Raw genomic sequence first — 27,717 nt, 5'->3', positions numbered from 1 at the left:
TGAAATTAAGTAGTAGATCGTATATATTCAACTGAACAACGTTTGTAAGGTTCAATTATATCTCATCGAACGAAATATGGCATTGCATAGAGTAACACTAAAATAAGTAACATCACAAGATATAGGTATGATTTGAAAAAACATAATCCAAACTACTTAGGAAATGACACTACATTGCTTTAAACGCTTTTGCTCTTTTTTGGGTCAACTGAAGAACTGTGCAGCACTAAACCACTTTCAATGAAGTAGGTTTGCTTCCATCTTAAAAATCTCTCATTTATAGAAATCATGTGTTGATATCAAAAAGAAGTTGCGCCCTTTTGGCTTCCTCTCCTACTATTCCATTTTTATACTCCTATAGATTGAATCTTTTGATTTAGCACAATATTTCAAAAAAATTTGAGTATATATTTGAAAACACAATATGAGGTGAGAATTAATGCAGGTAAGAGTCTAATCTCTAAGATCATAAAATACCAATTTCCCATACCCTTTATTTTTACATAACAATATTTAAGATAACTTTCTATAACAACATCCTACTAAAGACTTATAATTAACGATAGTAAGACTACTTTATTGTTGATGCACAAGTATGATACAGAGAAATACACTGTTATCATCGATGTCTACTAAAGAATATGGAGAACTATTCCATCGCTTTTAGTTTTTACAAAGGAATATTGTGTGTTCATCGTCATTCAAGCGGCATACACTTGTTTTTGGAGGCTTGTCTATCCGACAACCCAAAAAAGCGGAATATTACTACACATCTGTTTATCATAATACTTATTATATGTGACATCACTTTAGAAGTAATCATATAAAGCTTGTTGTAATATTAACCTCAATTTGCAGTCTAGCAAAATCTATACATAGGAGTACAATTTTTATAATCGCAAAATGTTACAGCGTCACCACAATCTGCAATTTTTTTGGGAGAAGAAGAAGACATCAAACAACTTTTGAATTATTTTTGTATGTAAAATTGCAATTTTACTTGTCTTAAAAGTAAAATATCATAATTACCTCGTGCTTTTACTTCTATTGATTCCACTCCTTCCAAATTTGTATCCATTTTCACCAGTCACACCACACAATCATTTTTCTTAGATGGGTTTAAAAGTGATTGAATATAATGCATCCTAAAAAATGATATAGACAGTAAAAAGATTTCTTTTAAAAATGATATACTAGCATATAGACGATAAAAAGATTTCTTTTTTATTTTAAACTGAGAAGAAAAAAACATCTTATCTTGTACATTGGGTTGCGGCTGCGCTTTTCATCGTACAATCGAAAGAAAATGTATCTAAATCCGGTAAATTTATTCCCGATTGAGATATTCAAAATTTAGGTAGACTACTTAAAAAACACTACATCAATTCAATCGAGGAACATGCTACACTGCTACTGTCAGTCTAAACTCTAGCGAATAAATAATTATCAGGTATGTATATGTTATTTTCAAATTATTTTGCTGTTTAAATAATAAGTACTCCGTCCGCGAATAAGAGTCTCGTTTTTCCATTTTAGTCCGTCCGCGAATAAGAGTCCCGGTTCACTTTTACCATAAATGGTAATAGGGTCCCACTTCACCTAACTCATTCCACTCACATTTCATTTAAAAATAATATATACAAGTGAGACCCATATTCCACTAACTTTTTTCCACCAACTTTTTTTAATATTTCTTAAAACCCGTGCCGCCAAGGAATGGGACTCCTAATGGCGGACGGAGGGAGTATATATCATGAAAACTCAATTTTCTGATAATAAAATACAAACTCGAAGACTTCACGAGAGAAGTGTGCGTCAAGTCAACGAAGGTCCAGAAAGTGTGGGCCCGACAACAATGTGAACGCGTTCGGTAGGCAGGAGTCCTCTCAACGTACGTGGGCCCCTCTCACAACAAGTCAAATTAGTGGGACCACTTCTACATAAAAGTGCCACAAAATGACCTTTTTTACACTTGGCGCTATCTTAAAAGTAAAATAAAATGAAAACACAAAAATCAATAAATAATGAACACATTATTTCTAATTTCTAAGGTATTGTTAACAAAACTACTATTCAACCGTATGGTCTCTAATAAGATAAGAGTTTATCTTCTTCTTTTTTCTTTGATAAGATAGGGATTTTAACTTGTAGGGAATAAAAGGTTTCAAATAATTATTTCTTCAATACTTTATTATTGTGATACTGACTAATAAATGTGAGAAATTTCTCAAATTTTGAAGGAAAACAGAAAATTAAATCTCAAAATCGAATTTCGCTTCTTCTTCCAAATTATGTTGTCACTGCATTTGCAAGTGTTTCCTCCATTTCATTTAAGTGAGTAATGGAACTGTTTCAGTGAGAGTTATAATGATAGGAACTTTTATTTAATAAATTCAGTCTTTCAGAGCATTCACGAGTTCATTTATTATTGATAAACACTTCTCATTTCTTCCACCTATCTTTAATTTATTTACATAGTGCTGAACCTTCATTGTCCCCAGCCATTTTCATTAAAACTGACATATATATTCACAATTCAACGTAAAAAAAATAGTTTCAGAGGTAATAATATACTACTTCCTCCGTCCCTAAAAAATAAACAACATTTAAAATGGCACAAATTTTAATTTATATTTGATAAAGTAAGAGAGAGATAGAAAGAAAAAGTGATTGGTATTTTTGATGGAGAATGAGACTCACCTCGAGAGAAAAAAGGTGCATTGTCTATTTTTAATGGACATCCCAAAATGACAAATGTGCTCTATTTTTAAAAGATCGGTGGAGTATTAAATTGGGTTTTCCTATCTGTTTCTATCAAAATGTCATGTGTTTGTGTACACTTTCATTTTAAAGAATTATAAATATAGTCTGTAGGGGCAACGCAGTTGATTTCAGAGGGACAAATTTGTATGAATGGTCAAGGATCAAATCTCACTACTGCCATGTAGTTGCAACACCTCTCAGGCACAAGTGTGAGGCCTTGGGAGGTGGGCTTCTGGCAGTGGGTTAGACCCTCCCCCTTAGCGGGTCACTGCTTGCCCTAATTTAACACCCCTCACAGACCGGGATGTGGAGGGCCTTTAGGGTTGGTATTTCAACCTTTTTTTTGTATGAATGAAGGAATTATAAATAGAATTATTTTGAAGTACTCCCTCCGTCCCAAGTTACTTGAGTCGTATTCCATTTTGGGTTGTCCGAAGTTACTTGAATCATTTCTCTTTTTGGCTAAAAATAAAACATCTGATCATACCTACTTTTATTATTTCTTTTACTTTATCCTCTTTAATCTCTCTTACTTTATTCTCTCTTCTACTTTATTATATTTTATTTAACTCACTAAACACAACTTTCTTAAATCTCATGCCGAAAAGAAACGTCTCAAGTAATATGGGACGGGAGGAATATTACAATTTATTCTCTATTAAATTCGAATTTTGTTGCATTAAAAATTGAGTTAATTTCCTTTTTACTAGTGAAAGAGCTCGGAATTTTAGGAGGAAAGTAATTAATTTGGATTTACATCGCATTCAGTCAAATATTAATCTCTGATGAGTGGAAAAATGAGTTGAATTGAACCAAATTCCAAAGATAGAGATTCAAAAAGAGCAAAGCGATGAGCAATATGTGAGGTTCAAACCAACCACGGTAACACCACATGCTTAACACACGAATTCAGACGTCACAACTAACTCCGTCTGGTATATCACCCAAGATTTCCCCTTCCCAACTTAACGGCGTCAAAAAACAAACAGTTTGCTTATGTACAACACGGAACGAAAATCCGACGTGGCGGCTCCCCATTGGGTCCCACGAAGATTCCACGGATACTGCCGACGTGGCTAACGTACGAAAGTGTGTCGGAATCAAGACAGCACGTGACACTCTCACGCTTAAAAAGTAGCAGACCTTCCGCCACTACCATTAATACCTTATTACGCCACGTGTTGTTTAATTACTACATATAATCATATAAACAAGTACTACTATTCCACTTTTTTGTTGATTTAATTTAATTAGGGAGTATTATTAATTTATTATTCACTTAAAATCATCCTCTCTTATGAATGATCAACGAAGAAATTGACTAACACTTTATTTCTCTCATCCACGAAAAAACAGTGACATGAAATAGACATTGGCATGTCGAGATCGCTTGTATACGTACACACACGTATGTGTGACATGTATATTTAAAAGAATTGTTTTTCCAATCCTAAATTACTATGATTAATTTTGTTCAATTCTAAATTGCTAAACCAGTGTTTTTCTTCTTTAATAATGGGAGATTGGCTTAGATTTCTTTCAATTAAAACTTTATTACTATAATTTGTGTTATATCATCAATGAGGATATCAGATAGTATTAACCAGTAGTAACCACTACCAGTGATTTTTTTTTCTTCACGAAATGGTAAATCTAATTTAATGTAGCCAAATTGCGTCTAAGTTTAAAATACTATTATTTGCGGCAAACTGACGGATTCCAAAAATAATTATAAATCAGTCCTGTCATTTTCCAATTTTGATTCTACCTTACGTTAACACTTCATCTGTTAAATTAATGACATTAATTATTTTATAAAAGAATATAGGACACTGTTCCCATAAAACTTTATAAATATTGTGTTATTCTTGTGTTAGGGACTTCTGTATGGGTTAATAGTATAATATCGTAAACATGGTAAAGTAATCATTTTTATATTGAAAAGATTAAAAAAGGTATAAATAGGAGTATTAAACAAACGCAAATGTAGCCACTTTTTTATTAAAGAGTGAACTACAAAAAACACCCCTATGTATGGACGTTCGAACGCTAGAGGTACCTATGTTTTAAAAAATGCAACAAACTCCTCTACGTATGGGTATAATATCATTTGAGGTCCTTTTCCACTATTTCTAGTCTTTCATGCCCTTTTGACCCTCCTTTTTTTTCCAAAATGCCACTCAGGATTGTTTTAGTCTTTCCATTTATTCATTATTTATTTTAATATATAAAATTTGGTAAAATTGATGAACCTACGTAGTACTTAACAATTCTAATTATCATATCATCTATTACATGATTTATGATTTTGTTTTAAAAAAATTATTTATAAAAACATGGAGTATATAATTAAAATAAAAACATAAACTATTCCTATGATAACTATTTTAGCTGACAAGATACGTAGAATTGATAAGTATTTTAATTTATCAATCTAATTAAATTTAAAATATTTATGAATTAAATGAAAATAATATTTAAATATAAAATAAACATATTATATCATAATAAAAAAGGAAAAAATTAATTTTTGCACCATTTGCTGCGTTTGATGAGGAATTATAGAAATACTAGTACCTTTTGGATCATATTTTGATAAATTCTTAACATTTTGAAAAAAAGAGAAACGTGCAGAAACAAAGTTCCCCACCTTGTACCTCCTCCACCTCCGCGCAAATAAATCATTCAACTAATGCACTGAAACAAAGTGGCGAAAAATCTAATTAGATGGAGCAATTTTCAAGAACACTGCCAATGATTTTATTGCTCGAAATAATTGTTTATTTTGGAACACCGACTTAGGCAAACTCCCATAGATTCAACTAAGCATCAACCAAATAAATCCTCAAATTACAATTGAATTGACTATATAACAATTAGGTTAGTGTTGTTATAGCCATGACTGCCATTGATGAGAGAAGATGGGAGAGATAGATGAGAGATGAAGAGAGAAGTTATAAATAATGATAAAAATAAGAAAGACTAAAATACCCTTGAAATGATATTTAAGTTAAAAGTGAAGGAAAAAGGGTATAAAAGACTCAAAATAGTATAAAAGGGTTTAAAATGATATTATATCCATACATAGAGGCTTACAATGCATTTTTTTAAACATGGATGCCTCTAGCGTTCGACTTGCCATACATAGGGGTCAATTTTGTAGTTCACTCTTTATTAAAACATAAATTATAGACAAACTAAAATAACAAAATGAGGATAGATTGAGAATAGAAAATGACGACAACTAGGTATGGTCTACCTTTAAATTTCTCTGTCCTCAGTCCCAAGGAAGATGACCTCTTTCTTGGGCGGCACAAGATTTTATACAAATTTATTTTGTGTGTTGAGAGGAAAGAGTAAAAAGTAAGAGAGAGGGAATAAAGTAGAGATAAAGATATTTTTATTTTAAGTAATGAGTCATCTTAGTTGGGATAAACTAAAAAGGAAAGTGGGTCATCATCAATGAGACGGAGGGAGTATTACTAATTTACAAATAGGTCATAGGTAGGTCATTAGTTGCCATAAAATAGAATATTTCAAAATCAAGTCACGGCTAGTTTTTTAATATAGCTAAGTTTACATATAGTAGAGTAATTCACAATCTTTATGAGTTCGTCATATGTATCATAGTTCACTGTCAAGTCATCAATAAAAGACTGTGAATTTGCTCCAAAACTAATTAATTTTATCTTTAATATCTTAAAATAACTAGTATGAGTATTTCAATTGTATACTAAAGAATTCAAATAGACTCACTCTCCCTATATGCACTCACTCCATTCCCGCGCTCCAAAAGGGATCTATATTTAATCATTAAAATTATTTTGATAAATCTTTTTATCTCTTAATTACTTTTTTCTTTCACCAGAAACACACCACATGACAATATGTCGTCTTCTCGAGTCCAAATTCCTTAACGATTCTGACAGCCTTGATTTTACCACTAAAATGAAGCTATTGGCACTCCAATTTCCATATCCAATCAATTGCAAACTAAAAAATCAGTGCAAGAAATTTCAAATTAATGATTCCATCATCCAAAATTAATCAAAAATAAAAAAATAAATAAAAGGCCCAAAATCCTTTATATATACTCCACGACACTGACAGAGCAGAGCTAACAACAATCATCACAAAGCAACAAAAAACCTCCAAAACCCCATCCTTCAAATGGTGACCGATTCCGCCACCAAACCCTCCGGCGACGAGGCCGAGCGCTGCCCCGTGGAGGAGGTGGCGCTGGTGGTGCCGGAGACCGACGACCCGACTCTCCCCGTCATGACATTCCGCGCCTGGGTCCTCGGCATCTCCTCCTGCATCCTCCTCATGTTCCTCAACACCTTCTTCATCTACCGCACTCAGCCCCTCTCCATCTCCGCCATCCTCATGCAGATCGCCGTCCTCCCCGTCGGCAAGTTCATGGCCGCCGCTCTCCCGGAAAAGGAGTACTCCCTCTTCGGGCGGTGGCGATTCAGCCTCAATCCGGGGCCCTTCAACATCAAGGAACATGTTATCATCACTGTCATGGCCAATTGCGGCGTCTCCACCGGCGGCGGCGACGCCTACTCCATCGGCGCCATTACTGTCATGAAGGGCTATTACAAGCAGACGCTGAATTTCGTCTGTGCTCTCTTGATTGTGCTGACAACTCAGGTGAAAAAGTTGTTCAATTTCTGATTTGGGGCTAAAATTGAAGTCTTTAACCAGGAATTGGATTTCATTAACTAATTGCAGCTGGTGGGATATGGATGGGCTGGGATGTTGAGGAAGTACTTGGTTGATCCAGTTGAGATGTGGTGGCCTTCCAATGTTGCTCAAGTTTCCTTGTTTAGGTAAAACACAATAAAAATCGTTTCTTTATCTTAATTTCTTCATTTTTCATCCTCCCATTTCTTGTTTTACCATCTGGTTTTCATAAAAATAGCACCTTTAAAGATTTTGTGAAACAAGGGTGTGGTCGAGTGGCATGGGAGTCGGTATGGAGCAACCTTAAATCACTGGGTTCGCCAGTGGATACCTTAGTCTAACAGCCATTTCTTGTGTTCTTGATTCTTCATAATCCCATTTCTTGTTTTAGCATCTGGTTTTCATAAATTGGCACCTTTAAAGTAGAGATTTTGTTCGAGTTCCTTGAATTTGGATAGCATAAAAAGAAACTTTTCCTCTCTACTTGCTGGCTGTGATTTGAAATTCCCATGGTGTAAGATGCTGAAAAAGAACAAGTAGAATAAAGATTGCTTTTCCACTTGTCCACTTTGGAAGACTGTGATCCATAAAAAGAGCTCTGAATAATTGGAGAATTTCTGTCCTTTTTCTCCATGTTGTGTGTCTTGTCTCCTAAGCGTGAATCTTGTGTACCTTTCGTGGCAGGGCCCTTCACGAGAGAGAGTCTAAGTCGATGGGGATGACGAGGATGCGGTTTTTCCTCATCTGCATGGCGGGAAGCTTCATCTACTACTTGTTCCCCGGATACCTGTTTCAGATCCTGACCTTCTTCTCTTGGGTGTGTTGGGTGTGGCCTCGCAGCATTACTGCTCAGCAGATTGGTTCGGGTTACCATGGGCTCGGTGTGGGTGCATTCACCCTTGACTGGGCTGGGATTTCAGCCTACCATGGCAGCCCTTTGGTGACACCGTTTTCCTCTATCCTGAATGTCATGGTCGGGTTCATCATGTTCATATACATCATCGTCCCCGTGTGTTACTGGAAGTTCAACACCTTTGACGCGCGGAAATTCCCTATATTTTCGAACCAGCTGTTTACCTCCAGTGGGCATAAATATGATACAACTAAGATCTTGACACCACAATTTGATCTTAATATATCTGCCTACGAAAAGTATAGCAAGCTCTACCTTAGCCCTCTCTTTGCCCTCTCCATTGGCTCGGGATTCGCGAGATTCACAGCAACGCTCACCCATGTAGCGCTGTTTCATGGCAGGTTTGGTAGAAGAAGCTCGTTGATGGTTCATGAATTAACATCATTGTTTGTGATGATTTCATAACTCTGAGATGTTGTGTTGGGCAGTGATATCTGGAAGCAGAGTCGAGCTGCGGTGCAGAACGCGAAAGCGGACGTCCACACGAAGCTGATGAGGAGTTACAAGCAAGTGCCTCAATGGTGGTTCCTGGTTCTACTAGTGGGCAGCATTGTGTTGTCCCTATTAATGTCGTTTGTCTGGAAAGACGACGTGCAGCTACCCTGGTGGGGGTTGCTCTTCGCCTTCGCGTTGGCTTGGATCGTAACGCTCCCAATCGGAGTCATTCAAGCCACTACTAATCAGGTAAAGAAAGGTTTAATCAAAACATTGTGAAATGTATCAACTAACTGTGTTTGATCAAATGAATGCAGCAACCAGGATATGACATAATCGCGCAGTTCATCATCGGCTACATCCTCCCGGGGAAACCCATTGCGAATCTGCTCTTCAAGATATACGGACGAATCAGCACGATCCACGCTCTCTCGTTCCTCGCGGATCTCAAGCTCGGCCACTACATGAAGATCCCACCACGGAGCATGTTCGTGGCTCAGCTCGTTGGAACACTAGTTTCTGGGACGGTGAACCTGGGAGTCGCGTGGTGGATGCTGGAAAACATCGAAAACATCTGCGACATCGAGTCATTGCACCCTGAGAGCCCCTGGACATGCCCCAAGTTCCGTGTGACCTTTGACGCGTCCGTGATATGGGGCCTGATTGGGCCGGAGAGGCTGTTCGGAGCAGGAGGGTTGTACCGGAACCTGGTGTGGTTGTTCCTGGTCGGAGCCGTGTTGCCGGTTCCTGTATGGCTGTTGAGCAAAGTGTTCCCAAACAACAAGTGGATACCCCTCATCAACATTCCAGTCATTTCCTATGGTTTTGCCGGAATGCCTCCGGCCACGCCCACCAACATCGCCAGCTGGATTGCTACGGGCACCATATTCAACTACTTCGTGTTTAAATATAGAAGGACGTGGTGGCAAAGATACAACTACGTTCTGTCGGCTGCACTGGATGCCGGGACGGCTTTCATGGGAGTCCTCCTGTTTTTCGCTCTGCAGAACGAGGGCAAGAATGTCAAGTGGTGGGGGTCGGAGCCCGATCACTGCCCACTCGCAACCTGCCCGACCGCTCCCGGGATTATCGTTCCGGGTTGCCCTGTTTTCCGCTGAAGTATATAGCAAGCTTGGTACAATTTTGAGTATCCAACAGATTTACTACTTAATTGTGTTGGGGTGTTGTAAATCACAAGAGTGGTAGGGCAAATAAGGGAAACTGTTGCAAATCAAAGGATGTGACTAAGCACCACTCACTTCTCAATGTGGATGATAATATCCTCTTTCTTCAATTAATTTACTAATTGATGCTGGCTTTTTTAGGAAGCTGAATTGGGAAATTTGATATTCAGTTCTTATATTTGAGTTATTCATTTCTCCCTATAGTTTTCCTTTTCAAATTTTCTTGTGAATTATAATCATGAAAGAGACTTTTTTCATCTCCCTCAAAGTGAGAATTAAGGTGAAGTTTGTAATCTATGAAAAGTATCTAAACAAATCAAGAAACAACATTAAAACAGTGGATCATATTTCTACTTTTTAGCAAACTCCACAGAAATATCAAGCAAAGAAATGGATAGGATGTGAGAAACAATAGCACAAGTAATTGCATGAAAACAGATTTTTTTAATATTCATTGTGTGGCTATTTCTGAATCCAACATAAGCAATTTACCTGACATGTATCTCTGATTGTTATCAAGTACATTGAGAAATCAAGGCTAAATTCATAGCACAATCTTTACCTCTGTATGGACTTGTAAAGCACCACCGTCACGTATTTGGAAAGGAAGCGGTTGGTAGAACCAAGTGCCACAACGGATGGGCGGTTCCTATCTCTGTGCATGTAAAGATGGTTTAGCACTACATGTTGCGGTCTTGAGTATGGAGGCGGGATCTCCATCTGGGGTGAAGGTGCATTCAGTAATGTCAAATTTAGATGTGGTGGAACCATTGGTGGCTCCTTCCCAAAATCCTCTTGACCAAGTTGAGTATTGCTGTAGCTGGAGTCGGGTGATTGAGGCGGTTCGAAACCAGAAATGCTATCGATATCTTCTGGAACATAATCCTGCAGCACATGTTAGTCGTGTCAGTAAGCATTGCAGCCAAGAAAGCTTCTAATCAATCGATGTCATATTTAAAGATGTCTGGGGTGAGGGTCCCGAGGCCATCTTTGATTCTTCGATGTGTCTCAAGTTTTTTTAGGCAGACAACAGTTTCTATGCATATATAACAGCAACAACAAACCATCACTGACAGACCTCCAAATTAATAGTCATAATCAACAAGTTGTTCTATATCAAAACCCTCTCACAGTGGAAAAGCAGTTAGGCATTATATCATACATACATTCCTACTTTAAGAAACTAGATGTTAACCTGCATACCAATAGTCAATAGGTACGATCAAATGCATATTAAGCAGATTTAGTGGATATGGACTTTAGTTTCTCCAAAGAAGCATGCCCAAATTTCCCATCAAACATCAAATTTGAATCTTTTCGATAATCCATAATCCAACCACCAGCACATAAGTAGCTTGTGGGAAAAATCAATTACCTCAACAGTTAGAAAGTAAGGAAACTTGTCAATACGATCGACTGAGGAAGTAATTCAAGTAATAGAGTAGATAATTTGCTTTTACTCATGACAATGATGTGGTTTTTACACATTCGTCAATTGCCAGGACAAAGATCCAAACGATGTCAATATCATTGTGCACATGAACTTACTATAATTTATAACCATCATGCATGACCCCAGAACTACTATACTCAAGAACCACATATAGTAGTACAAAACAATGCTCTGATTCAGCATTCACCTAAATCACGTTGAAGAGAGTGACTACAGTCTACAGGAACTCAACATCTAGATGATAGCCCTGAACTGAAAACGAAAGGGGCATGGAAATAAATATACCACAGGTATCACATGCTTTCAATGGTTTGACTCCCTAGCAACTGAAAAGCCAAATGGAAAACCAAGTGGCACGACATCGACGTTTGAAAACTATCAGCACCATAATTTCATCAAAAGTTAATGCTATGAAAAGACAATGATGGTTCAAGAAAATACATAAAATGTGGCTCATTTACAATTAAATCCAAACCTTTTAGTTTCAGTAATTTATTCATTAAATACTTGTTTTGCAAGTCAACACAAATCAAATATCTGTAGAAACTGAACTTAATAGTACGCATTATTTGGATATCACATGGATTAAGATAATTACTTGGACATAAAATTATGTTATGACTTGCAAAATTAAAAACTCATGGATGAAAACAAAAAAGTTGTCAGTGTCTTGGTACTTGCAACCAGCCCTTCAGGAATCAAACAGGAATCAAACATTCAACAGGAAACCAGAAGCAAGAAATGCCAACAAATAACAGATGAGAAACAATTAGGTGTGCATTAATTACGTTTTGAATTTATTTTTAGTGGGTTCCTGTGTGAGGCTGATGCTCCATAACTAAAGATCCAGAGAAAGCATAGTTCTTGACACTCTCTTGACTTTTCCACAGGTTATTTTAGGTACATTTAAAGCTGGTCTCCATGGACCACTTGCAATCATCAGTATCCTGCTTTAGTGAATATTAGCTTATTACACAAGTGCGCAAAAAGCTTTGATTGGTATATTTCATATAGTTCAGCGCTGAAAAGCTTTGATAGGTAGTCTTAATACATAAGCATTACTTTTTCTTGAGTATACCTCATTTGTGCGTATCAAAAAAATTCATTTGTAATTTTGTATCACTAAAAAACCTCATAGATAGAGTCAGAAATTGATGTTCCTCCCAATTTTAAAGCACCCTTCTTAAAAGAGAGCTACTTGGCAGGACAAACAGTGAAACCAATTATTATTAGTAGGGGGTGGTCAATATACTCAAATGGAAATAAATGCTTGGCATTATTGACCATCCATTATTTCAAACGTTTTGGCCTTAATACAAGTGGGACCTAACATTTCTATGGTATCCATGGACAAGCCTCTCATATGGATGTCAGTGTGACTTACTAAATATATTTTCTGAGATAACAAACACGACCAACATGCAATACAAATTCTTGAAGTAACCTTTTATGAAAATATGAGGAGAAAAACAAGGTATCAAACTTCAAAAACCAAAAAAATTAGCAAAAAAGATAAAACCATACAAGAGTCTTAAGCATTTCAGCCTGCTCACAGTAGAAAGTATCAACAAAATCAGGTAGACTAACATCGAATTCGAGATACCATATCTAAATACTCTAGCCTGAGTTTATGTACTTCATCCTTACTCTAAGAAAAAATTAAGGACGTGAAAGTAACACGGAAGATTTTAAAGGATTAAAAAATATTACCTGCAAATCTAACACGTTATAAGCATTTCCTGAATCATCCTGTTCCCAGGGGAGATCGGGGGAATGCCTCCATTGTCCATCTACAAGAAACCTGTACTGGTAAACTCCTGAAGGAAGTACCTTCATGATGGTGAAGTCTTTCCCCGATCTCTGCAAGGGCTTCCTGTGGAAGATGATCTAAAATGCGCTCATAATCTGTAATAACTAAACACGAAATGGATACAAGAATTACACAGATTAGGAATAACCTTGACTTCCAGCCATCCCATGATCCCTCCACGGAAACTTCCTTGCCTCCGTAGCTCCATGTGATCATAGTAGGAATGCCTTGCTCATTATACACATCCTCATAACCTGAGCTAGTCTGCATCCATGAAGGGCTAGGGATGTTCAACTCATCAGGTCTTTGTAGAGGAACCACTGGCATCTGAAATGAAAACAATGAAGAAAATTTACTCTCAATCCACAGCTTAGGCTAACCAGAGTCCAGAGAAGACCAAATACTATAAGGTATTGTCACATCATAGCTGCATTATTGCAAACTAATGAAAATCACCCCACATAATGAATATGAAAATTTAAAGCAGAGTTTTCCTCATGTAAAAAAGAAACGACCCCAGTATGAGAAACTTAAGCAGGCAAAAGCAGCAATATCTATCTTTGTAAATTTTCAACCAGAAAATTTTACAAGATTAGGAGGAAGATAAGCAATCATGCATTCAGAAAATCAGATATTTGTAGCAACAACTCTTTCGTGCTGTAAAATTCAATGTGACAATATGTACCCCTACTTAACTAACAAAGAATAAGGCATAATTTCAGCACACCAATTCATAGAAGCAAAATTCTTTATAACCATGTATGAACCAACCATGAATGTGCTTGGATCTATAGTAGCTAGCTCAAAATGCAACAATCACCCATACAATACAACTTAGAAGAATCCCGATAGCAGCTGAATATAAAAATCCAATCTTTCCACGATCTAATGAAATAAAGAAGAAATCCCCAAAGCATAAAATGAAAAGGAAGTGAAGAGACCTGAGGTCTGAACATGAGGGGCGAGTGAGAAGCCCTAGGACTAGAAGGGGGGGAGTGGCCCCCAATGTATTCAGGGGCGTGCTGATCGGCCATGGCAACCTGAGCGGAGGCGGAGTCCTCGGCGACCGATTGGGTGTCGCTGCCGCCGTCCTCCCTCCCATTGGCATTCCCCATAATCAAAGCCCTCCAAGTGGAGCTGCGGAATTCTGTTCAATGCGGCGTTGGGAGCATGGAAGAAGGGCGGTGGCCTGATTGAGGGAGGATTGGTGAATTGAGAAATTGGTGTGGGGATTGGGGGAGAGTGGGAGTGTAGAGTGGGTTTAGAATTGAGGGAATTGATGTGTTGATGTGAGTTTGGAAGTATGGTGGTAATGGGGAATGGGCATGAGGGGTTTAATATGGCGAATAATGTGGTGTGTTTGTGTGTACTTAGTTGAGTTGGTGTTGGTGGTGGGGATAACCAGCCAGGCCTCTATATCTAATCAACCCTTGTGATTCTATCTTAAAATATCTTCTTCTTATTGGATCCTAACTCATTAACTTCGTACGTGTTCGTGTATTGTTTTCGTGTCATGTCGAAAATTGTTAGCTCTGCCATTCTATCTATATGATTTAGCATGACACGACATGATAATGACATGAACTATGATATTACATGATTGAAACATGATACTCCCTTCGTTCCACTTTAAGAGTCTCGATCATTTTGCGCACTCGTTTTGTAAAAATGGCAGTAATAAATAGTTAAAGTAGATAAATAATAAAGTAAGAGTCTCGGTCACTTCTCAACATTATTCTCTCTCTTACTTTACAATTTCATCACCTTTAACTATTTATTACTTCCTCCGTTCCCCAAAGTTTGTCCCATTTTACCATTTTCATACGTCCCACAAAGTCTCTCATTTGGAATCTTACCAAAAATAGACATTAAATACACACTCAATCTCTTCAATGTAGGATCCTTATTGCACTACAACCTTTCATTTAATACAAAGTCAAACAATTTCTTAAAGCTTGTGGCGCGTCAAATTGGAACAAACTTTAGGGGACGGAAGGAGTATATCATTTTTACAAAACGAGTGCGCAAAAGTGACCGGGACTCCTAAAGTGGGACGGAGGGAATATTACACATAAAATATGTCTAACTATTAAAACCTAGGAGTATTATAACATGATTAAAACGTTAGCACGATTTAAAGCTAAATAATAAAACTAAAGTGTAATATTTTTTAAAATACTAAAAATAATTAAAATAATATTTTTTTTTCTTAGAGGTTAATCCAAACTTATGAACCCAACCTAAACTCGTTGGGGTTTTATTGGGTCGACGCAATGAGGATTCAAACTCATTAACTTCGTGCATGTTCGTGTCCGGTTCAAAATTTTCAGCCTTATCTTGGAGTTATCTAACCTAAAATGACATAAATATGTATTTTTTTTATTATATTCCTGTCAATTACTTTGTCAGTCTCATTAAAATAGTATCGTTATTTTCATTTTGGTTCGTCCCATAAAATTAAAATCTTTCTATCTTTGGTAAATTTTTCTTTATATGTCATATTTTCATAATTTTGAATTAAAACTTGTATCATCATCAAAGTTCTTATTTTTATGAGACAAAGGTAATAGGAGAGATGGGTTTATTTTATGTATGTCATCCTTGCGCAAGGATCATGCTAATCTTTTTTATATCGTTACAATTTAATCAGATGTCTTCGAAGGGACTTGTTCGGAGAGATGGGAAACACCAAGCTTGCGTTTATTACGTGTCTATCTCGTCCTCGTCTAAAACAATATCGGCATTGGGCTAAGTCTCATGGCTCAAAACCTGGTGGTTTCCTACTTCATTTTATTTCATGGACCGATGTTAATTCAACGATGCCAGTATCACACGTCCAAATCAACCATTTCCAAATAAATCTGCCATAATTTCAATTTCTATATTCAAATGTAAAACTTGGCTAGTGAGGTCTCGAAATAGGAGATCAAATGTTTCGAATTGCAAATTGACTATCTTATTATTATTTCCTTATTTATTATGGAGTAGTATAATTTATAGACAATAGGACTTTATTCACAAGTCTATAGCAATAATAAGATGAAAGGATAGGTTGAGAATTTGTTTAAAATAGAGTAGATGGTGAGCTGTAATCAATTATGAGCCTAGGAAAAAAAGAACATACGGAGGTCATGAATATTGAGGAATAGAAACTTGATGTTGAAAAGGTTGTTATATGTCATTTTCATGATATAAAAATTATTAAAGAATTGTATGATATGAAATAAATAATCATAGAAAATGGTAAATTGAAAGAGGAGGAGGAAGTGTGGTAGGGGCCAACACCAAAGCCAATTACGAAAAGGGCAAAAGTTGGGTCCTTAATTTCATGATGAGATTGGAATTGGTAATTACGCTAGTGTAAAATGTTGATGAATCTATAATGATCATTATTCCACTTTTTAACCATTCTTTTGCTTTTTTTTTTTTGGTCGAGTGATTGAAGTTGGAAGATAAGTCACAATATGGATAATTACTTCTTTTTATAACAAAAGTTGTTTATACTTTGAAGCATTTTTATGCCAATGGACAAATCCCTTAATTGGGAAAGCAAACTACACGTAATTAACTACCCAACCCCAACCCTTCAAATGAATTGCCATAGTTAATGATATTGGAAATCCCTTAATATTGAAAGGTTGTTCCATTTTGATTGCATAATTTTGGTGCTTTTGTTATGGGATCCGGTTGGCATAAGCTTGAGGTTTTCGAAGGCAAGAAGTGGAGAGTGATAGCTTGGGTATGGTATTTATCGTAGACGATAGTTCAGAGGTGCATTAGTGCATTACTATGCCAGGATTTTGAATCTGTAGAGATTGATTATGTTAATACAGAAGAGAATTTGTTGCTCATATTTTGCTTACAAATTTACTAAATAAGTCTATATCCTAGAAAATTTAGATCCGACCCAAAATTATAGGGCCCAAACAAAGAACCCAAAATCTAGCTTATGAAGAATGTGGGCAAATCTCACGGGCATTTATATTAGCCCAAAACTTAGAAATATAGCCCTAAAAGTTGAATTTCGACCTCTAAAAAAAACACGACATTTTACACACAATATTAAATACTAGTACTCCGCAATTGATTCAACCATATAAAAAATTAAGTGAATTAGAATATTCTAGTTCAATTTCATAAAAATATAATTTCAATTCCATTATATCAATCACATCCTTATACTATTATTTAATTTAGGGGGTTATGGGGATAAAATTGTAAATTCCATATGATTTTTATTTAACTAATTGATTTAGGGGGTTATTTAATTTTCTATAACAATCAAATTGAGTGCTACTAGTTTAAATGATCACACATGGAATTGAAGTTTAGGGTGTATATATATATATATATGCACATTCTCAAAAAACATTTACATGGTCATCACTATGTATAATTAACAAACATCTCTCACTCTCCACACAAATCGCAGGCACACAAACCATCTCTCTCTCTTTATGGTGATAGATATAGATATGGTGGTTGGGAGACATAAAGTTGTACTAGTAATATGTTTTAGGTGCGGCTGAGATGTATGTCGTGGGTGGTGTAGGTGCGGATGCCTTGATCGACCGAGCTCAACGCTATGGGTTTGTTATGCTTCGCGGCGCAAGCTTTGATACACGGAGAACTCACCGGGATATGAACCACTCTCACATGGCATACTTTTTCCAAGTTCGGGATCGCGTGGAGGTGTGAAGGTAGATCTATCAGGAACCTTCCGGAAACATCTGTCCTTCCTTTCGCGGTCGACCCCTTCTTCGCCTTCCTGTTTGTGCCGCACACCACACTCACTTTTGCGCCTGCATATCAGTGATTTGTTTTTTAGGAACATCTAACTTAATTAAATTAAAGGAACATATTTTCTAATTGAAAATTTTATTTTCTATTCATTTTAATATTCAAAATAACATTTCATAAAATTTCATGCCGAAATGGAAACGATTCGCTTAAATCATAAAGGGAGTAATAATTAAAAATTTAAAAGCAAGGAGGATTGACTATCAAATTGCAGCAACGGGAGTTGGAGAAAACGCACTTTGTAGTGTATATGATCACCAAACCATGAAATTAATTAGCTGCAGCTGCATAATTATATTATATTATACTACTATTATACTATATATCAACAAATTAACAAAACCTTTTTCTCCAGTAGTGCTTAATTACCAAATGAGTTTCCGCAATAAATAAACCTCTTTTCAAATTAATAAGTGCGATGTTCAGAATATGATTATATTTATTTCATATTATTCATGAAAAATAATCACGTGTATGTTTTTATATTTCAGGTCATCCACCAAAATTACTTTTTATATATTTCTAGTAAGTTTTTCTCTTTAATAAGCTAACTCAGTCATTTTGCACTAGCAATACTTTATCTTATTTTATCAACTTTACATTAAAATCTGTAGCTTTCATAACCAAAGCTATTTTTTATGAACAGATATATTGAGTGGAGTTGATTACCTGAGACTGGATGGGGATTGATGGAAGGATTCAGACTTGGCTGACCGGCGTTGCAGAGAATCGTGCCAGCGATGACGACGGTGGAGAGCTTCTCTTCTCCGTAACCAGCCCACTGCACCAAATCATCCCTGCCCAACAAATCCGAACTCCCAAGTGTGGGAATGGCGAGGAAGAAGATGACGACGACCAAGAAAACCATATTCGGAATTAGTAATCGGGGAAAATAGGCCATGGAGTATTTAATATTGGAGTATAAACTTTGTTGCAAAGCAAGAAGAGGATGAAGCGATAATGAGGGGGAAGCAACCACACCACCACCTTTGGGTTTTATATGCATGCTTCACATACCCTTTTCGTGGATTTGATATCACAATTCACCAAACTCATTTGCCCAACTTCTATATATTAATTAATATTTTCCAAAATATCATTACTTCTTTGTACCATATTTTTGTTTTATTTTATCATTCACAAGAAGTAATTCATGTTTCAATCATTGGATTGGCTTTACTAGTAATTATATATATTAATGTGTCAAGAATTGAAGTAATTCCAATCACTTTAACACAAAACAGACGTAATTAAATAATTGATATTAATCAGTTTTAAATTTTGCTTCAAACGCAATCAAGGTGGAAGTTAATTTGGTTACTTCAAAAGAGGTGCACACTAGTCAATCCAATATTGGTCTGAGGTAAAAAGGTTTTGTCAACTTAATATATAAATTAGTACTAATATATTTTTTTCTTTTTCGTAGTGGATTTGTGTTTGAGGATTGAACAAGATTTGGAAGTTAGGAAATGGAGGGCTAACTGTTTGGGGTAGGTAGCCTAATCTTACCTCCTACGAATTACTTACAACAAATTAATTAATAATATAGCCTCAGTTTGAAGATTGACTCATCCACCTCTCTGACCTTCGGTAAACTAGCAATACAAATTTAGTCAATTTGTCAAACCATCCCCAACTATATTTATGGAGTAATAAAATCCATACGAAATCTGGCTAATTCTCTCATTCTAATAATAAAGTAAAAATACTAGCGCTATAGTATATTTTATTATTAAAATAACAGTAATCAATTGTATATTTGTATTCATGCGTCATGTTATAATAGGCCTACGGTATTGGATGATAGAGTTAGTGAGCTACTCCTATTCCATTTTAGTGCCTCTGTTTAGTTTTGTCTTCTGAAGAGCATGAATAACCCTGGCCCGGATTTGGGCCGCAAGTCCCCTCCACGTCATCATTCCCTCAAATTAGGGGTTCTAGGCCACAACTCATCTAACACCGCAGGCCACAACTCAAGCCACAACTATTCATCTGCACTATTCACAACATATTTTAATCGTAAAATAGAATACGTTGAACAATTAAAACCGAGAAAATTCATTGTTCAGTCGGAAAATAGAAAATTACAACATTGAAATTTAAAAATTCGAAAAAAAAAAAATTTAAAACATAAGTCAATTGCGGTTCCAAATTTCTTCAATTAGATCCGCTTGGAGGCGTGTGTGTTGATCTTCTTGGCGCATTGCCGCTGAACGGGCCATGACATTGCGCACGTCGGGAGGAACACCTTGCATGATCGGATCGGTGACAATGTAGCTACTGCTGGCGCTGACGAGCGGATCGTCGCTCCAGTCAGTGGCGTTGTCTCCCTCGTCCTCAACGATCATGTTATGCATTATGATACATGCATACATGATGTCGGCGATTAGCGGACGGTGCCAACCACGGGCCGGTCCCTTCACTATAGCCCAACGTGATTGGAGAACTCCAAATGCGCGCTCTACATCTTTCCGAGCCGCCTCTTGCTTTTTGGCAAACAACTTCCTCCTATCCATAGTCGGACATGTGATGGTCTTCACGAACACGGGCCATCTAGGGTAGATCCCGTCTGCCAGATAGTACCCCATAGTGTACCGACGGTGGTTGGCCGTGAACTCTACGGTAGGCACTCGCCCGACACACAAGTCGTTGAACAATGGAGACCCGTTCAACACATTGAGGTCGTTGTTCGACCCAACGACTCCAAAGTAGGCATGCCAGATCCACAACCGTTGGTCGGCAACGGCCTCCAACACAATCGTTGGATGCGAGCCCTTGTGCCCGCTAGTGAATGCTCCTCTCCAAGCCATTGGACAATTCTTCCACGGCCAGTGCATACAGTCGATGCTGCCCAGCATCCCCGGGAAGTCGTGCCTCTCCTCGTGCATTTCTGTAAAGTCGATATACTTTGCCGCCCGACAGCATCGAAGGTTTGCATAAAGTACGCGTCACGAGCCACAACTGCGTTGACAATGCGCAAGAACACATTCCTCCGCATCCGGAACCGGCGACGGAACATCTGATCACTCCATCGAGGATCTGCAGAGAAATAATCCATGAAAAGCCGCAAACCATCTTGTTCACGGTCTCGGTGGATATACATCCGAGTACGCGGTACCCGGTCGTGTTGCTCGTTCCACGCTTGGATAGCAGCTTGATAGCGTTCCACCTCGTTGTTGATTTCTTCTTGGATTGCGTGCATCGCCGTCTCTAACATTCGAGCCATTTGAGCTTCGATTGCTCGTTGGCCTTCACGCCGAGGATTCATTTTTCGAATTTTATGGTGAGTGAGAGGGAATGAAGTTGAAGTGATTTGAAAATGGATGGAAGAGTGATATTTATATATTAATTTTCGAATTAAAAAAACAAAAAAAAATCGGAGGGGACTTGCGGCCCGGCCCGAACGCAAATAACGCCGGGACGAGCCGCAACCGATGCGGCCCGGGCACGCATATCGCCGGCCTGGACGTGACGGAGGGAGAGGCACCGGGACGCAACTGCGTCCTTGGGACCGGCCTGGGCCGAGCCGCATCGTCGTCCAACGCTAAACACGGGCCGGGACTCGCGAGTTGCGGCCCGGCCCAGTAGCGTTATTCACGCTCTAATGAACCCAACACACAATCACTGAAAAACAATACTACTATTTTAGATGGAAAAGCACATAATTTATGAAAGTGTATATAAAAATAGTTCTAAGCTGGGTCAAATTTTGACAAAATAGCATCTAAAGAAGACAATAATATTGTATACAAATTCTGAAAAAACACTAAGTGTGGACTATTAATTAGTACTATAAAATATGTAAAAATAGTCCACAAATATAAAAAATTTATACAAAAGTTGTGGATCTACAGCCCATTAGCCAATCACTATAACTATGGGTCGTTATTTGCTCCCATAATCCTAGTACCTGTATTGATACTAGTATTTGTTATCAATCAAAAACTTAAGTACTAATATTGTTGCATCTCGCCATTTATATAATTTTTACTAGTATTTTTATTAATAAAATGAGTTCATTATGTGTTTTTGGGATGTACCACGTTATAGTTTATTTTCTTTACGCGAATTATCATAAACAACTTTTTTTTTAATCAAAATAACTCTATTAATGTTTGTGACAATAATAACTAAGGGGAAAAAAGAGTTGCATATAAATTACATTTTCTTAATTAAGAACATCAAATATATTTTCATAATATCAGTGAGAATTAAACATAATCACAAGTGAAGAGAGAATATACTTTTAAGTTTCATTTATAGTTGATAGATTGTGATGCAATACCATCCACTTTGCAGACATTTATGTCACATAGCTTGACATATGAGTCACTTGGTATATACTCCCTTCCTCCGTCCTGTTTTAGGATTCCTGATTAATCAATTTTAGATGTTCTGCTTTAGAAGTCCCGATTGAGATAAATTAATAAAAAAATGCCTACAAAGTGTTAAAAATGTTAAAAGTGGATCCCAACATTCACTACAACTAATAAAAAAGTATTAAAAGTGGGTCCCAACATCCACTACAACATTTATTTATTGGACACTCAATTAAAAGTGGGTCCCAACATCCACTATAATATTTGTTTATTACACACTCAAACACTTTTTTCTTAAAACATGTATCTGACGCAACCGGAACCCCTAAAACGGGACGGAGGGAGTAAGATTATTTACTAATTTAGTAGTAAATGTATATTAGTATGGTTTTCAAAGCTTAATAGGAGGTGCGTTAAAATGACAACTTCTCTTAAAATAACATCATACTACCATTCTTAGTCAATCATTTGTATATGTGAACGAATAATCAGCTGTCATGTGGCAATCATAAAAAATGCTCAAGTATAAATTTTCTCGGCCAACAAATCCAATACACTAGACAACAATTTACAACGTTTTTTTCTTGGCCAGCAATATTATAATGTTGTTGGATACGTGGTGTCACAGTATCACTTTAAGAGGTATTTGTTAGGTTTGGTATACTGAAAAGCATGTTTCAAGCAAGTTTCGCTCGAATAGAATCTTGCTTGTATACGTAAAACTCTATAATCCACTTTTAACCCGATTCAGTATTATTCGAGCAGTTTCGCACGAATAGAACCAGTATATTATTACACTGTGTTTGCTTGTGCATTTATAAGATGTTTTATAAACATTTAAACGGATAAGAAGCAAACAAAGTCTAAGTCTTTTGCTTAGTAGACTGGTTGTGGGCGACGTCCACTTTAAGGTAACACGGTCGGTTCTATGCAATGCTTTGCAAAAGAAAAAGAAGAATTTCACAACCAGATAGGCTTAGACTACCTATCGTGAAAGGTTGCAATGTCAGTCCGATTATTTCTAAGCCTTACTGAAAAAGATGACGTTGGTGTGGTATAGCACTGAATGGATCTAACATCAAGACGTGTCTTTATGCTATCTACTGAAAGACTAGGTCTTGATAAATAACTATTTCTTAATCTATATACGTTAGCATTGAGCATACGGTATTGATTATGCACTACTTTGACTAATCAAATGGTGCAGGTTTTTCGCAACCCAGTAATCCTGTTATATTGGGTAGTGGTGATTAATATCTAGAGGTGCTAGGATTGCTATTATGTTGAATTGTGCGCGAGGTGAGTCTCGTTTGATAATATCCTCAAGAGGAGCTCGAACAAGGTTTTATTATTCACAAAACTGGTCAGTTGAAGTTTTATTACTCTATGAATAATAAATAAGTGTTTCTTGCTGAGTCCACTTTTGGAATTAATAAGATGTTAATTAATTAAGTCCATAGACATTAATTAATTAATGGATATATATATCTTAAGCGCGAGAAATAAATAATAAACAAAATGGAAACCCGGATTACTTGTAATTTCGGATTTGGATGGGGAGTGCAATATTACTTCTGTAGTGGTTGCTCGTAATATTCCAATTAAAAGCTTATATTAAATTGAGATTCAATTTAATTAGTAAAAAGCTAATTGGAGGAGTCCATATCCAAAACCTTCCATAGATCACTGACCCAATATGAACTTAATATAAATAGGAGAATAAAGGAGAGACAGAATCACAATTATTATTAGATGAAATTTTCGTCCCCCTCTCTAATTAGTAGAGGAGCTCGAAAATTCTTCAGCTCTCCTCCGTAAGGAATTTACGTCTTCTTTTTATTCGAATCCTAGTATTTTGATAAGATCAGCCCACCTTGATATCGAGATACAGTTCGGGAACCAGTCAGAAGATCCGTGGTCTAGTATTGAAGATCATCACGTGGAGAAGGCGCGAGCAATCGACGATTCTTTGGAGAATCAAATCGGTAACTCTAAACCGTAAAATTAATGTTTTAGGATTTACTTTCTTTGAGCATGAATTATTTGCGTTCGAGCATGCAATTTATCTGTTTAACATGTGAATTGATTAATCGCATAATCGGTCAAATAAATCCTTGTCTGATTTATTTGTTTTGTACAAGTCTTCCGCAGTGTAAAGGGCACCAAACCCCGGCAGTATTGTCATTTTAACACAAATCTAAGACCTAGGAATGGATCAAGGATTGAATATGGAGCAGTACAATTGTGTTCAATTGTAATTTACACAAGGGTGCTTGTATTTTTGTCGTTTTCGTTAGAAGGCTTGAATGCGATCTAATGCGTCTATCAATCAAATTTGCCAATGTGATATATATTTTCTTTTGGTGAGTTTCATACATAATCTATTATTTTCTTTTCGTTTAAGGAATAGTAGTACTAAGGATTTTCTGAAAAAAATATATTCCTACTTTCCGTATAGTCTCAAATTAAATTATACTAATAAAATAATCATAATTGTATCTCTCTATCCCTCTAGGCTCTAACATTCAAATGGGCTTTTTCCCTCGTTCTCTTCTTTTTCTTTTCATTTCTTTTCTTTACTTTCTTCTTCTTTCTTTGTTTCTTGCCAAGAAGAGATGTGGGCAACAACGACAGCAGCACCTGCTTTATGCTAGTTTTGGATTTTCTTCACATCTCAACTCTATTCATCTCAAACCCTTCTTCAAATTATATCCATCATGCCTTTAAAATATTTTCTCATTCATTTATCTAATACTACTAATATACATGAGCAAGTTATATAGACCACAACAACACAAATTCATCAACTGAAAGTGCACCAAAGAATATATTATACTAGATTTTTATGGTGAATGTTGCACTATATAATTAGATCTGATCAGATAACTTAGTTATAGAATTCAAGTAAAAGCAATTCTGTAGTTACATAAAAGATGCAAGCCACATCTTTTGATTAATTCTTCTTTTATGTATAGTGGACTTTTTAGTTACAAAATAATTAAGCAGTTGAGTGGTATGGGTAACAAAAAGGAAAAAAGTATTCACGTTTCAATATTCATCAGCATAATAATGAATGAGTATTAATTTGGACAAATATGACAAAAATGGAAGTAAGGCATCAGACAAAATAGCAAAACTACACACACGAGAATGGTGAAGACTGAAGAGAGAGAGAGAGAGAGGGGAATTGTTGATGGTGCATGTTTCCGTAGAGATATAGCAACTGAAAATGTATTATAGCGAAGATAACGACACAATATTTCACCAAAAGAAAGACTAATCCTTTTGAGAGAAGAGCATTGAATTGGAACTCTAAAACAAAGCAAAGACAAAAGAGAAGAGAGAGAGGCGGTAATGCTGCCCAACTGTGAGCCCTTATTTCCCACCGGCGAATCGCCTTGTCTCGTTTGCAACGCCTCCCCGCCACGTGTCCTCCCTCCTCCTAATTTCTATAAATACAACATCTCACTCTCATAATTAAGTCAGAGACAGAGAGAACGAAAGATGGAACTCGGAGGGAACAATGGAGGCTTCCATGGCTACCCAACAACTAGCTCCGGTGAGCTCTTCAATTAGGCTTTCTACTTCCCTATTCATATCTTTTTCCCCCTTTTTTCGATTTTTTTTGTTTTGAGCATGAGTGTTTTTATGCTAAGTAGTACTAGTAAGTAGAACTCTTACATTATGTCCCTTTTTTTTTTAGAGCATTATTTTGGTGTAGTCTACTAATTAAAAATCCAAACTTTCTTAATTTCTCATAACCATGCATTAAAAAATAAAGATAAACTTGAATATGATGTGTAAAATCAACACTGTATATATAGAAAGGAGTAAGGACTAAGGAGATATACTTAATTAGGGGTAGAGGTGGGATGGTTTCTTGATTGATTTTCCATTTTAAGGAAATGATGAGAAATGTAAATCAGAAGAAGCCTAAAAGATTGGCGAACATGTACACGTGTCACTCATGCATTCACAGACACACACCACTCAGTATTAAACAACCAAAAAAAACATTTATGATTTGACTTCAAACTATATAGGAGTAGTGTTTTAATCACTAGGCCAGCCCCATTTCACCTTTTTCAAATAATAAATAAATCACTCATTTATTGTTAATTGCCATGCTTTTAATTTCTCATATTTTCAAAGCAACTGAATGTGGTGGTATAGATATATGTACATGAAATGGAATTTGAAAATAAAAAAGTTAAAATTTAAAGGTGCATTTAGTCTTGTTCATCCGTCCTTTAAAAATAGCAATTTTTGAGCAGCAGAGACGAGCATGCCCCCAACTAAGCAGCCATCCGTGGCCGACGAGCCAGAATGCATAGTCCGGGAGCAGGACCGGTTCATGCCGATAGCGAACGTGATCCGGATCATGCGCAAGATCCTGCCTCCGCACGCCAAAATATCCGACGACGCCAAGGAGACCATCCAGGAGTGCGTGTCCGAGTACATCAGCTTCATCACCAGCGAGGCCAACGAGCGGTGCCAGCGAGAGCAGCGCAAGACCATCACCGCGGAGGACGTGCTCTGGGCCATGAGCAAGCTCGGCTTCGACGACTACATTGAGCCCCTCACCGTCTACCTCCACCGCTACCGCGAGTTTGATGGCGGGGAGCGCAGCTCCTTGCGAGGGGAACCGATCAAGACCTCCATGGGCTTGCACGGGTTTCCCCCGCTCGCGTTCCACCACATTCCTCAGCACCATGCCTTCTTCGGAGCTGCTCCGGTGAATTTCTTCAAGGACTCGCCTAATGCTGGTCCATCCGCAGCCTGCATTCACCCATTCCCCCACCATAAGGAACAATTGTAGGGTTGCACTGACAAATCATGTAACCCTTTCTGCCAAATCATGTGTTACAGTTTTTCAAAAAATTGCTGCTGAATCTTGCCTCTTTTCTGATTAATTTTGAAATTGATTAATGCCGATAGAAATAATCAGTTCATCAAAATTTAGTAGTACTAATAAAATTTCTTCCAGTAAAAAAAAAACGGCTAACGACATTTTCTAGTGCTATTAAGGATGTTAATTTGTGTGTCTATTTATACCACCAACGCTTCATAAATTGTTGTTATTGTTGAGTATCCCAACTACAATTAAGGGACCCAAATAGAAGCGTCTAAATCAAAAGATTAATATAATTTACCCTCAACTTAGAGACGCTTTCTTTTGCATCCTAAATTGTGATTATGTTTTAAAAATTTCAAATAGCTTTGTTGCTTTTGTGTCCTGTTTTTAAAATTCACACACCACTCACACACACAATATAATAGGGGCAGATGCTAAAAAAAAATTGCTAGTCAGGACTCTATTGTATGTATTACTCTCTCTGCTCCACAATAAGAGT

The 27,717-nt window shown here is 36.9% G+C and overlaps 5 protein-coding genes and 1 non-coding gene across 7 annotated transcripts; 2 read left to right on the top strand and 4 right to left on the bottom strand.

Annotated features, from left to right (window-relative positions):
* The first annotated feature begins 6,874 nt into the window (after window positions 1-6,874).
* Window positions 6,875-10,168, top strand: LOC125214756 (oligopeptide transporter 3-like). The gene is made up of 5 exons (XM_048115899.2): window positions 6,875-7,416; window positions 7,498-7,595; window positions 8,134-8,703; window positions 8,791-9,046; window positions 9,115-10,168. The coding sequence occupies exons 1-5, from the start codon at window positions 6,934-6,936 to the stop codon at window positions 9,913-9,915; spliced, it is 2,208 nt and encodes a 735-aa protein (XP_047971856.1). The 5' UTR covers window positions 6,875-6,933; the 3' UTR covers window positions 9,916-10,168.
* On the bottom strand, window positions 8,132-14,624 carry LOC125214762 (SNF1-related protein kinase regulatory subunit beta-2-like). Its single transcript, XM_048115908.2, has 4 exons — window positions 14,186-14,624; window positions 13,393-13,571; window positions 13,145-13,307; window positions 8,132-10,866 (listed from the first exon to the last, which is right to left on the bottom strand). The coding sequence occupies exons 1-4, from the start codon at window positions 14,357-14,359 to the stop codon at window positions 10,540-10,542; spliced, it is 843 nt and encodes a 280-aa protein (XP_047971865.1). The 5' UTR covers window positions 14,360-14,624; the 3' UTR covers window positions 8,132-10,539.
* A 1,184-nt stretch (window positions 14,625-15,808) lies between these two features.
* Window positions 15,809-15,910, bottom strand: LOC125202934 (U6 spliceosomal RNA). The gene has a single exon (XR_007173262.1). It is a non-coding gene; the product is annotated as a U6 spliceosomal RNA (small nuclear RNA).
* A 1,652-nt stretch (window positions 15,911-17,562) lies between these two features.
* On the bottom strand, window positions 17,563-19,021 carry LOC125202044 (uncharacterized). Its single transcript, XM_048100355.2, has 2 exons — window positions 18,714-19,021; window positions 17,563-18,046 (listed from the first exon to the last, which is right to left on the bottom strand). The coding sequence occupies exons 1-2, from the start codon at window positions 18,943-18,945 to the stop codon at window positions 17,760-17,762; spliced, it is 519 nt and encodes a 172-aa protein (XP_047956312.1). The 5' UTR covers window positions 18,946-19,021; the 3' UTR covers window positions 17,563-17,759.
* A 591-nt stretch (window positions 19,022-19,612) lies between these two features.
* Window positions 19,613-20,932, bottom strand: LOC125187817 (uncharacterized). The gene is made up of 2 exons (XM_048084466.2): window positions 20,252-20,932; window positions 19,613-19,639 (listed from the first exon to the last, which is right to left on the bottom strand). Exons 1-2 carry the CDS (start codon window positions 20,930-20,932, stop codon window positions 19,613-19,615), a joined length of 708 nt encoding a protein of 235 aa, XP_047940423.2.
* Window positions 20,933-25,657: 4,725 nt separating this feature from the next.
* LOC125202008 (nuclear transcription factor Y subunit B-1-like) lies at window positions 25,658-27,265 on the top strand. Of its 2 annotated transcripts, none has more exons than XM_048100319.2 (2): window positions 25,658-25,922; window positions 26,641-27,265. In XM_048100319.2, the coding sequence occupies exons 1-2, from the start codon at window positions 25,868-25,870 to the stop codon at window positions 27,180-27,182; spliced, it is 597 nt and encodes a 198-aa protein (XP_047956276.1). In that variant the 5' UTR covers window positions 25,658-25,867; the 3' UTR covers window positions 27,183-27,265. The 2 variants fall into 2 exon arrangements, with proteins under 2 accessions (XP_047956276.1, XP_047956275.1); XM_048100318.2 differs by having other exon boundaries at window positions 26,638-27,265.
* Window positions 27,266-27,717: the final 452 nt, after the last annotated feature.

Source organism: Salvia hispanica, chromosome 2, assembly GCF_029641045.1.
Source record: "Salvia hispanica isolate PSC_SH4W2 chromosome 2, Shi_PSC_v1, whole genome shotgun sequence".
Classification (NCBI taxonomy): Eukaryota; Viridiplantae; Streptophyta; class Magnoliopsida; order Lamiales; family Lamiaceae; genus Salvia; species Salvia hispanica.
The sequence above is the reverse complement of the archived record's forward strand: the minus strand, read 5'-3'. Positions and strand labels throughout refer to the sequence as shown.

Coding starts and splice junctions, on each gene's coding strand:
- LOC125202044 (XM_048100355.2), bottom strand. CDS start 18,945: ATGGCCTATTTTCCCCGATTACTAATTCCGAATATGGTTTTCTTGGTC. Junction 18,047..18,713: donor CAATCCCCATCCAGTCTCAG/GTAATCAACTCC, acceptor ACTGATATGCAG/GCGCAAAAGTGAGTGTGGTG.
- LOC125214756 (XM_048115899.2), top strand. CDS start 6,934: ATGGTGACCGATTCCGCCACCAAACCCTCCGGCGACGAGGCCGAGCGC. Junction 8,704..8,790: donor GTAGCGCTGTTTCATGGCAG/GTTTGGTAGAAG, acceptor TGTGTTGGGCAG/TGATATCTGGAAGCAGAGTC. Junction 9,047..9,114: donor TTCAAGCCACTACTAATCAG/GTAAAGAAAGGT, acceptor AAATGAATGCAG/CAACCAGGATATGACATAAT.
- LOC125214762 (XM_048115908.2), bottom strand. CDS start 14,359: ATGGGGAATGCCAATGGGAGGGAGGACGGCGGCAGCGACACCCAATCG. Junction 13,572..14,185: donor CCCTCATGTTCAGACCTCAG/GTCTCTTCACTT, acceptor TTTTCATTTCAG/ATGCCAGTGGTTCCTCTACA. Junction 13,308..13,392: donor TGGGATGGCTGGAAGTCAAG/GTTATTCCTAAT, acceptor CATCTTCCACAG/GAAGCCCTTGCAGAGATCGG.
- LOC125202008 (XM_048100318.2), top strand. CDS start 25,868: ATGGAACTCGGAGGGAACAATGGAGGCTTCCATGGCTACCCAACAACT. Junction 25,923..26,637: donor CTACCCAACAACTAGCTCCG/GTGAGCTCTTCA, acceptor ATTTTTGAGCAG/CAGAGACGAGCATGCCCCCA.
- LOC125187817 (XM_048084466.2), bottom strand. CDS start 20,932: ATGCACGAGGAGAGGCACGACTTCCCGGGGATGCTGGGCAGCATCGAC. Junction 19,640..20,251: donor ATGTCATGGCCCGTTCAGCG/GCAATGCGCCAA, acceptor TTGTATTGCTAG/TTTACCGAAGGTCAGAGAGG.